Source organism: Suricata suricatta, chromosome 10, assembly GCF_006229205.1.
Source record: "Suricata suricatta isolate VVHF042 chromosome 10, meerkat_22Aug2017_6uvM2_HiC, whole genome shotgun sequence".
Classification (NCBI taxonomy): domain Eukaryota; kingdom Metazoa; phylum Chordata; class Mammalia; order Carnivora; family Herpestidae; genus Suricata; species Suricata suricatta.
Genome location: NC_043709.1, coordinates 102,216,540 through 102,229,341, shown reverse-complemented (window position 1 = coordinate 102,229,341; position 12,802 = coordinate 102,216,540). Strand labels below are relative to the sequence as shown.

The following is a 12,802-nucleotide window of genomic DNA, read 5'->3' as shown; positions in this document are numbered from 1 at the left end:
ACAGCCCTACGAGAGAGGCATCATCTTCATTTCACATTTGGGGAAGATGGGCTGGAGAAGTTGGGTGATTTACTACTGTGCCTTGCTTTTAAGAAAGCTAGGAAATCCCAGCAATCATGTAGAAAAGACCATTTTCACTGGCAGGTCCTGGGCTCTGGTCCTTGAGAATAAATGCTTAATCAGAAAAACTACACTGAAACCCTTTTTGAACTACTGAGTTTAGGGAGTTAGAAGTTAGGTAAGGGTGGTGAAAGGCTCCAATGAAGAGATTCTAGCATCATTTCAATGGAGAGATGGCCAGGCTTAACTGAGAAGAAAAAAAGATTTCAACCTACTTTGAAGAAGAATAAAAAATAGGGTGTAATTTTCTCCTGCTGCCAGGATCTAAGTACATCAGTCAGGACGCTTTCTGTCACTTCCAATGCCAGAGCAAGGAGTTAGAAATGAGCAGGACTATGGACTTCGATCTTCATTCCAAATGACCCTGTAGTCTATACAGCATTAGCACCTTTTCTACTCCGTCATGGATCTATGAAGAAGCCATTCTACCAGAAAGTTATTTGGAAGATTCTTATTTTTGCATCTTTTATCATAATTAACACAGAGACCCAAACTTCTGAGGGTAATAGTTCAGCCAAGCCACTGAGTAGATGATATACAAAGAGACAAATGAAAATGGACTGCATGAACATCAGATCCAAGCAGCAGAAAAACAAGGACGAGGAAGGAGTAAAGGTGTTACACACAAAGAGCCAAGCAGGGCGTACTCAGAAATCGGGTCCTCCTGCCACCAGGTTTGAATGTCACCTGCTCAGATGCACAGTTAAACTTCGCACAGCCTGTGAGAGGGGAAAAACAGGGAAGAACAGAGAGAGAAGAGACAGAACACAACTACAAGATGTTAGAAACTTGAGGCTGGAGTGGTGAAATGCGCTAAGATGGCACACAGAAGAACAAGCTTCCAGGGAGATGTCAGGTAGGTAGGACAGGAAATATTAGGTCTCAATTCCCTCCCTTTGCAAAATGCTAAAGCATTTCCCAGGGGGAATAATGCTAGCTGGTTTGTGCTCCCAGCAAGCAAGCACATTTACCTCATCCAGTGAGGATTTAGCCTTTACTATCTGTGATATTGTGGCAAAAACACTAAGTGAGTTACCTAAATCTTCTCTAATTCTTTTCCACCCAGACACCTAAGTTCTTCCAATTCCTGTTTATCGTTCCTAGCAGCTTTCTGCTACAGGAAGGCTTCGAATGATCATTAATAAATCAAGCTCTATTTAGTAAGTAGATTACAGGTAACAAATTGAATTATAGGGCTATTTATCTTAGAAGGCTACTCCCTCCCATACTTCCAAGTTAAAAAAGTCTACACTGGCTAGGCAAGTGCATTAGCTTTCAGAAACTGCTACAACTCCTTCCATTTTGGTCCAGGAAATCTCAGTCTAGTATTAAAGCATATGTTGCAAATTCCAAATGAGTCATTAATCTGGTTAAGTCCTCATGGAAGTCACAATACAACTTTTTGCTGTAATCCTTTGAAAAAAGCTATTTCATCTGATAGGAGCAATGAGTTCATCTAATTTAATCATTACCCAGCTTCCCCTTCCAGCTCATGATCCGAATGTATAATGCACAGGCCGTGTTCTGGTCAGCTGCTCTTCCAACTGACCTTAATAGGTTGTTCATCAGGCTTTTGTCACGGATATGGCAGTATCTCCATTTTCATGTTTTTAGTAGGTGTTGGTTGCTTTGACTGCTTACCTTGACCTGGAGCAGAAAGGCTTGGAACTGAAATGGCACCATCACTGGTGAAGGCTGAATAGAGGTTGTCACTGGAGGGAGATGGCTTAAGGGGCTGTAACAACTGATTCTGCCCAGTCTCTGGGATGTTGCCAGGAGGGTGGAGGGTCTGCTGGGGATGCAAAACTGAAGTGGCACTGTGACCAGACAGGTTACCTGCCATAGACAAAGTGGCGTGAGGACACATGTACAGCTTTCCCAATGAACTTAATAGGCACTATTCTTATATTCTTGTTCTTCAGTGTGTCCCATTTAAGTGATAGGTCCAAAGCTATAACTGATGAAAGAACAAAGGCCTCACTAATAGCAGGGGAAGTGAGAAATGACATGAGAATCAAAAGGCAACAGGGCTAGGGGTAACTATACCAAAAGACTTTTAGCTTTAGATAACCTAGATGGTTCCCAAGTCTCAGGTGAGTAGAACATGCAATGGATATGAGAGAATTCCATTTTGCAATTCCATCACTACTTCTAAAAACCCTATTATATACAGAACACTGAGTTGGAGCAGGATATAAATAGGCGGGCAGTCTCTGCTTAGTCTTCCTTCTAAATATGTGTCAGGTCAAGTACAAAAGTGGTGTCAAAAATGATGCAGATATGCATATTTAAAATTATTTGTGGCAAGTGGCTTCTATTCCCTAGTCAACTGTCTTGAAATTGATTAACTTCTCTGTTCCCTACTAATTGGCAGACTAGCAGGCCACTCACAAAGTATGTCAAAACTGGGACCAGGATCTAAATTAGCTGATATCCTTTAAAATCACATTTCTACTAATCAATGGGTTCTAATGTGCTAGAGAAACAGTTTGGGTTTCTGAAAGCTTCCAGAAAATGGAAAGCTGCTAAGAAGTTTGCAACTGCTTTCCAACATTAGCCATGGAGAGCAAATAAGAGGTATACATTTATTTCAGCCTTTCACTTTTCAACTAATTATCTGTTAACATTCTCATAATTTCATCAAGGGTAAGAATTCTATCACCATTAAAATAGACAAACCATAGTGCATTACAAGAGATTATGACTTAATCATTTTTATTATAACCACTAGCAAGTTATTTATTTCAATATATAAATGAAATAAAAACTTCAATCAAGAAAATTACCACCTAAAACATATCCAAATAGCTATATGAAATTTACATTCACCCCAGATGCAATTATGGATAATTCATTCACTGAAAGGAAAAACGTACTTAAACCTTACTAAATAGAAAACACTGTATTTTCTTCCAATTGCCTATGAATTTGGTAAAATGTGAATTACATGAGTAACCAGGCAATGCTAAATGTTTTATCCTTAAGAACAAATAAAAGGGGCATCTGGGTGGCTCAGTTGGTTGAGCGTCCAACTTCAGCTCAGGTCATGATCGCGCGGTTTGTGGGTTTGAGCCCCACGTCAGGCTCTGTGTTGACAGCTCAGGGCCTGGAGTCTGCTTTGGATTCTGTGTCTCCCTGTCTCTCTGCCCCTTCCCCACTCGCACTTTGTCTCTCTCGGTCTCAAAAATAAACAAACATTGAAAAAATAAAAACAACAACAACAACAACAACAACTAGAAGTGGCTTGAGTAATAGAGGTAGCTAGTAATATGGATTACAATGGAATAAGCCATTACAATGGCTTCCATAGACTCAACAAAGAGGTACTATAAATATAAGGAGTGGAAAAGTCAAGGAAACAAGAATATTGGGAAAGTCAAACTCCTCTGAAATTTAACAGAAACAACAAATGGCTCAATAGGTTACACAGTCAGGAGACAGAAACAAAAGACGGGACGGCCGAGGCTGACCTGGTCAGTGGCTTTTTACCTGAAAGCTGGGGGCTTTTATTCCCCAAGGAACTGCTGCGACTAGATTTGCTGCCTTTACTTTTAGTGGGTCGCCTTCTTCTCCCTGCAAGAGGGGCAGCTGGGGGAATAATGACAGCAGGGGGAACCTTGCCCAGTTTGGTATACAAAGATTCAATTTCATGCTTTTGGCGACTCTGCAGGTCTTGAATCTCTTTGAGATGTCTGTGAAAGATAACCAAACATGAATCAAAAACATTATAATCCCTTTTGTTAAAATGAGATTTAACAACATATTCTTTAATCTCTAATGAAGTATTTACTTTTCCCCCAAGTGTACTTAACCTAATTTCTTCTACTACCTTGAGATTCTAGTTTGTCATCTCATATTGTTTGGCCTCCTTTACCCAAACCAAATTCCCACAAGCTCCTAACCAGTAAGTGGTTGACGATGTGATAAGGAGAAAAGATTTCCTGACTTTTGAGGCTATACACAGAGTACTGAATTTGCTACTCTGATCCAGTGAGTCAAATATGACCTATAAAACCTGCCACATAATCTATGTCCATTACTGGATTCATTTGGTATACTAGTAAATAGATTAAATTAGGTTAATAATGATAAAAAGTGCTATTAATACAAATAATATAGTAATAATACAAAGGTGCTGAAGAAGTTCTAGAAGTAGAAATGTTATAGGTCCTTAATATAAATATGAGACCTAATGAGAATTACATTGAGATTAACTAGCTTTTGCATAGCACCCTCTGTTTAAAATGAGAATATGAGCACGTGGCAGTGAAAAGAATACCAGGCGCCAGGAGCTAGGTCTTCCTGATTCTGCCATTATTCTTCCACAGAAGAAAATATACTTACTTTTCTCGTAGTCTTCGCAGCTCCAACTTTAAATCTTCATCTTCAATATCTGACTCATTGTCACTACTCATGTAAGAGGAGTTGAATGAATTACTAAGGCTTTGACTTAGATTCTGGATAGGCAGGCTCTTTGAGCTCAGCTGATGGGGGGAGTGTGGACTACCTGAACCGTCATCCACATCCCTGCTCAGGAAGGCTGCCTCCAGATCAGAAGATGGGCCATTCAGATGTGAAGGCTCTGACAGTTCAGGCTTTTCTTTCTTTGGTATCGCAGCAGGAAGAATAGCTTGTTCCAGATCCATAAAAGGAGGAGATGCCACTGGTCCCTCTTTCTTTGCCTCAGCAATCTTGTCTTCAGTTCTTGATACAGAGAAACGACCTACTTTGTTCGTTGTTGTTGTTACCTGGAAACGTCCTACCTTGGTAGGCTGCCCAGTTTCCGATTTTGCTCCCAAGGGAGGAGTTCTGTGGGCACTATCTGGCATGTCTGATGAGATGCCACGGATCCCATTAGGTTCTGTCTTCACGAGGGTACTTTCTGGACTACTACTTGATAGCACTGAGGATTCTGAAGTGCTGGACTCAAAATGAACAGACTTTGCATCTTCTGACTTATTTTTACCTTCTTTTTGCACATCATCCATTGCAACGGAAACCTGATGGAAAGAGACAATAGTGAGATTAAAAAACAAAGTCCCCAATATTCAATTTTTAAAATGATAAAAAAATTGAATCACTTTATTTCCCAGTCAGTATCTCTTTATGTAAGCCCCTCCATCTTTACTGTGAAAATAAATGGAATACCATTATAGAGAACAAGATTTGTACTGAGATGTACAGATTAGATACAGATTCTCAGTGGCTGGCTAAGCTTACTAAGTAAATAATTTACCTGCAGATCTCATGTCATATACAAAACTTAGATTTATGTCTTTGCAAAAATATAAATAACAGGGAATGGAATCTTGAAGGTCGCCTGTGAATACGAAAACTACAAAGATTAAAGCCAGTTCATGTTATGCCAGCTAAGATTCAAGAATCGACACAACTAAATGAGACCAAAAGGAGGACTCGGGTCCTTGCTCTGATTTGTCCCATGTATTAGAAACTCAGCCCAGGACAAACTCTCAGAACCTCAGTTGACAAATAAGAAAATATCAACTGCTCTCCCTAACTCCCAGGGCTGCCATGAGAATAACTGGAAAGCAGTTGTGAAAGTAGTAAAAATAAGTAAATAAATAAATAAAAATAAATAAAATAAATAAATAAATCATTGGTTGGACTACCTGGGAAAAGAAAATGATAAAAAGAAACATCAATTTGATGTTGACTCAGTATTTTTGCTTCAGAAATTAATCCTAAAAATTATCCTAAACATAGAAAATGTTTCCTGTTACATTACTTGTTATTTTGGAAAAATCTGAAACAACCTAATGACTAATAAGAGAATGGGTTAGGTAAACCAACTACTAGATTGGGGGAAAAAAAAGCTATAAAATCTCATTCAGAGAAGAAGCAGGGTCAATTGTTGATACACACATGTACACAGGAAAAGGAAGGAGAGGAAACACCCTAAAAAGTAATCCTGGGTGGGGGAGGTAGGTAGGAAGATGGGGCAGACAATATACTGTTTCTCTACTGTACTAAGTATTCTGCATTCCTTTAATTGACATGTATTATTATTTTTTAAAGTTTTCCTTATTTATTTCTAGCATCTCTACACCCAACGTGGGGCTTACACACATGTGCGTCCTGCTGAGCCAGGCAGGTGCCCCTAGCAGGGTTTTTTTTTTTAAACATGTATTTTTTTTAAGAGGGTAAAATGAAAAAGAGCTATTAAAAAAAGATACAGACCATCAAATTCGCAATTATGTCCCAAAGGTAAGTAACAATTTTATCATAAACCTATTCACCCCAAAGAGGGAGCCCAGGCAAGGGAAAGTGACAGTCTTACCTGAAATCGTCCCATCTTAAGAACACCAGTTCCTGAACTAGTTCCTAGGACAGGACCTTCTGTGATTTGAGAAACTGAAACAAGTACATGGAGGAGAAAAAGAACTTAAATTAGAATCTCTTTTTAGTTAGTCTCTTTTCCCTTTGGTCAGAAATACAGCAAAATAAAAAGGTGAGGAAAATTGCCTGAGGCAGGGAAAATTTCCTTACCTCACTTTCCCCTTGGGCTTTGTCCAACAAAGTAAAAGTTATTATTTACTCTCCTTACTAGATACCTTTAGTCTGAAAGATTTTGTTTGTGAAATATTGTCAAAGTCTGAAAATTTATCATTAACCCTCTACTTTTCTTTGTACATACGTACAGATATTTACTGCTTGAAAAAATAAAAGTTACATTTTAAGCAAAGCAGCTTCAAGGTTTAACTACAACATAAAGAGATGCTACAGAAACTAAGGTTAACAGGCAGTAAGAATTCAATTACTCATTTTTTAAAATATTTTTTTAATGTTCTACTTATTTTTGAGAGAGAGAGAGAGAGAGAGAGAGGAAGAGAGAGAGAGAGAGAGAGACAGACAGACAGACAGTGTGAGCAGGGAAGGGTCAGAGAGAGAGGAAGACACAGGATCTAAAGACAGACTCCAGGCTGAGCTGTCAGCACAGAGCCTGACACGGGGCTCGAACCCACAAACCACAAGATCATGACTTGAGCTGAAGCTGGACGCTCAACCAACTGAGCCATCCAGGCACCCCTAATTACTCATTTTTGAACTCAAAGATATTATTAAACGAAGAGAATTATGAGATTTGACATAGGATACCAAGACCCATTTTTAAGTGAAAATCATCTATGGTAAGTTGGTTTAAGCAATGCTTGGGCAAAATCTTAGAATAGGAAGTACAGTTGTCAGAATCACTGATAAACACTTTTGAGCAACTTTAAAGCCACCTCGGTCATCCTTTCTAAGGACAATCACTTGTTTGAGGTTTTTTTCCCTAGATAGACATAAACAAGCATTTTCTTTAATTTATGCAACTAGTAAGCTCTATTTTATACAACACTGATTTTCATATTTTTAACAATGTATCTTAGCATTCCATATCGATTTCTCATTCTTTTTAATGACTACAGTGTTTTAGGTCTGTCTGTCTGTCTGCTGTATGTTTGCAAAAGTACCAGATTTTAAGCAAGCTTCTTTTGATGAGCATTTGAGTTTTTCAGAACTTCTTGCTATTATAAGTGTTCTATCAAGTATTTTCTTATGAATCTGTGCAATACCTAAGAGTGGATGTGCTGAATCATGCCCATTTAAAACTTGGATGGACATTACTAAAATGATCTTCAAAGAAGTTGTATTAAGTCACTGGTGACTATTAAACTTCTAAGTTTACCAATGAGAGGTTAAGAAATGCTGTCACTTCCTAGTCTTTTCTGTGATAGGAATACCTGCCACTGCCTAGTTTTTCATTTATCTTTGGACATGATGGCATTTTTTTCCATACAGAAAAATTTGGATCTATTATTGTTTCTGTATCAAACTAGCAAACTAGGATCATGGACCAAATTCAGTCCACAGATTATTTCTGTATATAAATTTCATTAGACTACAGAGCCAAACTCATTCATTCACATATTGCCTATGCTGTTTTGGGGCTATAATAGGAGATTTGAGTAATTGCGACAGAGACTATATGGCCAGCAAAGCCTGAAATATTTAACTTTCTGGCCTTTTATAGAAAGTTTGTTGAGCTTATTCTAGACAGTTAAAAAAATTTCTTGAATGTTTTGTTATAGCACTATTTTACATTATCATTTTTCATCTTTGACCCATTTGGAATTTCTTTTGGTCAAGGCTGGCAATTTAAGGTTTTTTCCAGATGGTTGTCCAGTTGTCACAAAGCATTTATTAAAATATCCCTGCGTTTTCTGATTTGAAAGCTCACCTTTTTCATATTTTATATTCTCTAATTTATCCATTTCTAAATTTCTCTAGTCTGTTCCACTGATTTTTGTTTTTTTTTAAATGTTTGTTTATTTTTGAGGCGTGGGGAGAGGGCATGTGCATGAGCAGGGAAGTGACAAAGAGGGAGACAAGAGGATCCAAAATGGGCTTTGTTCTGAGAGCAGAGAGTCCGATGTGGGGCCTGAGCTCATGAACTGTGAGATCATGACCTGAGCTGAAATAAGACACTAACCAACTGAGCCACCTAGGTGCCTCTCCACTGATTATCAAGTCACTTCTTTTAAAATGAGAACTAATTCAGAACATAATTGCCTGGAAAATAATTTAGACTGGTTTTAAGTGAAATGCAGAATTTAAGGAAGAAAGAAAGAACTGAGTTTTCAGGTAATCTTACTAATAGTTATACAGGGAAAACATATGTAGGTAGTAGTGAGGAGAATGGATAAACTACAAAAGGAAAAATATCAAGTGAGTGTTAAATAAAATTATATTGAATAAATGCAGCTCATGTTTAATTCTTTTCCCTTTCGAATATAAATGGTTCTGAGTGAAAAGGTGACAGAAAATAGAAGCTTTTAATTTCCTCCTTTCTAGGGGACTGGTGATGCAGTGAAAAGAGATTACAACAAAATTTCAGAAAAGTAGCGGATATGAACTTATGGCCAAGAGCATAAAAGTTCTCATGACAATTTTAAGTTGCTGGAATTAGGCTGGAAATATGCTTTGTTCAAGAGACTGTGTATAAACACGCCAATTCTAAAGACTCCCGAAATAGAAAAAGATAATGTTTAAACTGATTAAAATCTTTTATTTGTATTTCTCCCACATATGCTAGTCAAGCTTATCTCTAGCTCTATCTATCTAGTGTCACAAAAGCCAAGAGGTTATGGTAAATTAACTTTATAACTGAATTTCCTTATCTTTCCTAGCAAGGATCCGGCCTAGCTAATAAGAAAGGGTCTTATTCCAAGAAACTATCATTACCTTTTGCATCCTAACATTACATGTTCTAGATATTAGTATTAGAGTTCTTCAGTTATGAAATACATAAAAATGTTCTTCAAAACTGTTTCAAATATACCTACATTCTTAAGAATGTCTTTGAAATAGTAAACTTTATAATCAACTATAGAGAGGACTGGAAATGGTAACATAAGAGGAAGAAGGATGCTTCTCACCATCCTTCTGAGGCGGTGCTCCTGCTTCCGTAACTGCTGCTGGAGCCACGACGGACACAGGCTGCAAAACACATACACACAGATACCACAACATCTTTAGCTTCAGTCACTTAAACTTTTGCCATGCTGCCTTTCCTCTGGTCTTTACAAAGGGCAAAAGAAAGAGAGTATATATGAAGAAACACTTATGTCCACGGGAGTTTTCTTTTTTTTTTTTTCAGCCTAAAAATAAGTCTGATGTAAAAAAATATTTTTAAGAAAAATTCTGAGTTGCTTCTGTATTGTTCTTTGTTTTTCTCATGGAATATTTAAGGGTATAACTTGGATAGTAATAGAAAAATAGTTTTAATCAGAACATTGTTGTATCACAAGCTTAAAAGGAAGAAGTTAAAACTTTTAAAGCACAGCTTCCTCCAAAGCATAAACACAAACTCATAGGATTCATCTATGATAGAATTCTAACCAGAGGTAAGACAAGAAAAGTGCCTTCAAATGAATAAAATTTTTTCCATAGTTATACCACTGGATCAGTGATAATCTTACATTAATCTGCCTTATTTCTGTTTGCTGGAACAAGCAAAGACTCTGAATTAATGCTCTTAACTCTGTAGGTATTAAAGGTATTAAAAGGTTAGAATACGTTCTAGGAATATGATGTATTAGGATTATGAAAAGATTTTGCCAAAATTTTCAAAACTTACACCAACTGTAGATGTCACTGCCACAGTCTCTGGACTAAGTGTTCTTCTCAATTGAGCATCAAGATCTTCCAGAGGTTGCTGGGACTGAACAAAACAACCACAATAAGTAGAGGTCTTTGGTATAATCAGAACCACTACATACAGCCAACCTAAAGAAGGAATACTCTTTGATGCTTTAGATTGACACAACATAACGTCTGTCTAGTCACTGAATATAAAACTCAATATACTAAATATTAACTTATATCGCTTAAATGATTTTTTATGTCAATCTCCCAAGCCTTAAGAGAAATTCAGTCATATTTGTTCTTATAGTTTTGAAGTCTATGTTTGATGTTCCTTAAAGCAATACAAAAGTTTCTATTTGTCCTCTCTTTAAAAATATTTTCCGGGGGTGCCTGGGTGACTCAGTTGGTTAAGTAACTGACTCTTTATTTCAGCTAAGGTCATGATCCGACAGTTCATGAGATCCAGCCACACACTGTGCTCTGTGCTGACAGCACAGAACCTGCTTGGGATTCTCTCTCTCCCTTTCTCTCTCTGTCCCTCCCTTCGACAGTAAATAAAACATATGTATTCTGAAAAATGTATCAAGATCTTTTGGTAGATTAACTCTATCACATGCTCCCTATTTTCTTTTTCAGTTTGGTACACCTCTCTGAGAACTTGTCCTTTTGAATAAAAGATGGCATTAATGTATTTGATCACTATCAAGGGATATTATTCTTTCCCTTAGGTCTCAATGGCAGCAAGAAGGAACTGGAGGTCTGGGCATTCCATCCTGTTAACCAGGTCTTACCACCATTCACCCCAAGGCCACTAAGTCTTTACCTTCGATATAGGCCATAATCTATCTTGGCTTCTATTAACCTATTCTTCTACAGCCTTCATTTATCCTTCTCCGTCTACATACAGGCATTATCCACTAAACCTCACCCCCTCACATCTTATTTGCTGTTTCTCGTCACATTTGAGCCCGAATACACGTCTGAATACATGTTTTTAATGAGAAAAATACTTGCAAAACCCCTAATTTATAGACTTTCACAATGCATTTTTTCCAAAATGTGGTGACTGATGGAGTAAGTTCTCTTTGGAGTTATTACTCTATTACAGCAAGTTCTTTACATTATGTTCTACTGTACAGCTTTAAAGAAGTAGTGATGAATTCACACTTCTCATGTTAGTAATTTATGTTTCTCTTTTGCATAATTCTAAAATTCCTGATTTAGTTTCAATGTTTACTACTTTGTCTCATGGCAGAAGCTTTTTCATGATTATAATGGATTCATAAGAAGTACTTTCCTTATGGGACTTCAACTAAATAAATGTGTGGGGTGGTGGGGTAGGGTAGAAAAGGGAAATGATAACTTAAATATTGCAGGCAATTCTGACCACCATTTTACCCAATGAACAGATCAGAGTATGAGACAGGAATCTCACATTCATGTCCCTCCCATATGAGTAATCTCAGGTTAACTGAGCTGTGTGGGTTTTGTATTGAAAGATATAATACATATTTTTCATGAAACATGACCCTTATATTCACATATACATAAGCAAATTAATTTATTTGTTGGTCACTGAAAGAAATGTCAAACATTAGAGGAAAAACTGGTTGACTGAACTCATAGAAAAGGGGCATTATCAGTTATATTTTCCTAAGGAACTTTCAAAGTTAATTTTGATTACTTATAATTTTTTTACTTTCACAATGGTCTACAGCCTAGCCTCATTCATCAGATGCAATTTCACTGTTCTACAAAACTGTGAATGATCGGAGTTCTATTTGTCTGGTAAAATATAAGCCCTGCTATTTTCTTCCTTCACAAAATAGGAAAAACTAATAATATCAAATGTGTTCTAAATGACTTGAAGCAATATTACAAACAAAACAACTATGAGGCTTCTTACTTTAAATAGGGCCTGGGTCATTAGCTACACTGTTTTAAGAGGAAGTTGTTACTAAGTCAAAACTAAAGAGGAGCCAGACGCCAAGATCATGCAATGGAGAATTTAAATAAGCTTTGTGAAAGAAATGTAGGAGCACAAAAAGAAATCTGCCAAGTCTTGGGGCACCTGAGTTAGTGAAGGTCCTGGAAAAGGTGGCAGCTGCTCGCTGGGTGGAGTACCAGCTGGAAGTTCAGTACCCACTGGCAGCACCTACAGACAATGAAGGGAAATTCAAGTCCATGAGACACTAAGAGTAAAGACTACATACTGGACAGTAAATCAACTAGTTCAAATGCAGAAATTTAAGAATAATATATACCTATAGTTAAGGCATGCTTGTCACCTGGCTTATATTCTGGTATCTATCTTCAATAAAGGACACTATAACCATGATACTATTATGGAGTTATTACTATATACCAATAAAGTGAATAGTAAAATTTAGTAGGTTATTCCCTAGGGAAAACAGAATCAAAGGCTGTATGGACACAAGGCACAGTTCAGATATTCTTGAGCCACTGTTTTGGTATAATATCACCATTTAGGGTTTTCCTAAAACAAAGACTTTTCTGAGAAAACAAAACAATTCAG

At 37.3% G+C, this 12,802-nt stretch overlaps 1 protein-coding gene across 12 annotated transcripts in view; it reads right to left on the bottom strand.

Annotated features, from left to right (window-relative positions):
* Positions 1-12,802, bottom strand: part of WNK1 (WNK lysine deficient protein kinase 1) — a 146,605-nt gene that overhangs the window by 5,416 nt on the left and 128,387 nt on the right. For 6 of the 12 annotated variants that reach the window (XM_029954013.1, XM_029954005.1, XM_029954006.1 and 3 more), the window contains 7 exons: positions 12,338-12,421; positions 10,259-10,342; positions 9,558-9,618; positions 6,419-6,492; positions 4,465-5,120; positions 3,610-3,812; positions 1,762-1,956 (listed from right to left, as the gene is read on the bottom strand). In XM_029954013.1, the coding sequence (XP_029809873.1) occupies positions 1,762-1,956; positions 3,610-3,812; positions 4,465-5,120; positions 6,419-6,492; positions 9,558-9,618; positions 10,259-10,342; positions 12,338-12,421 (1,357 nt within the window). Of the gene's footprint in view, positions 1-746; positions 840-1,761; positions 1,957-3,609; positions 3,813-4,464; positions 5,121-6,418; positions 6,493-9,557; positions 9,619-10,258; positions 10,343-12,337; positions 12,422-12,802 lie in introns of all 12 variants that reach the window. The other 6 variants (XM_029954003.1, XM_029954008.1, XM_029954002.1 and 3 more) reach the window with 3 other exon arrangements.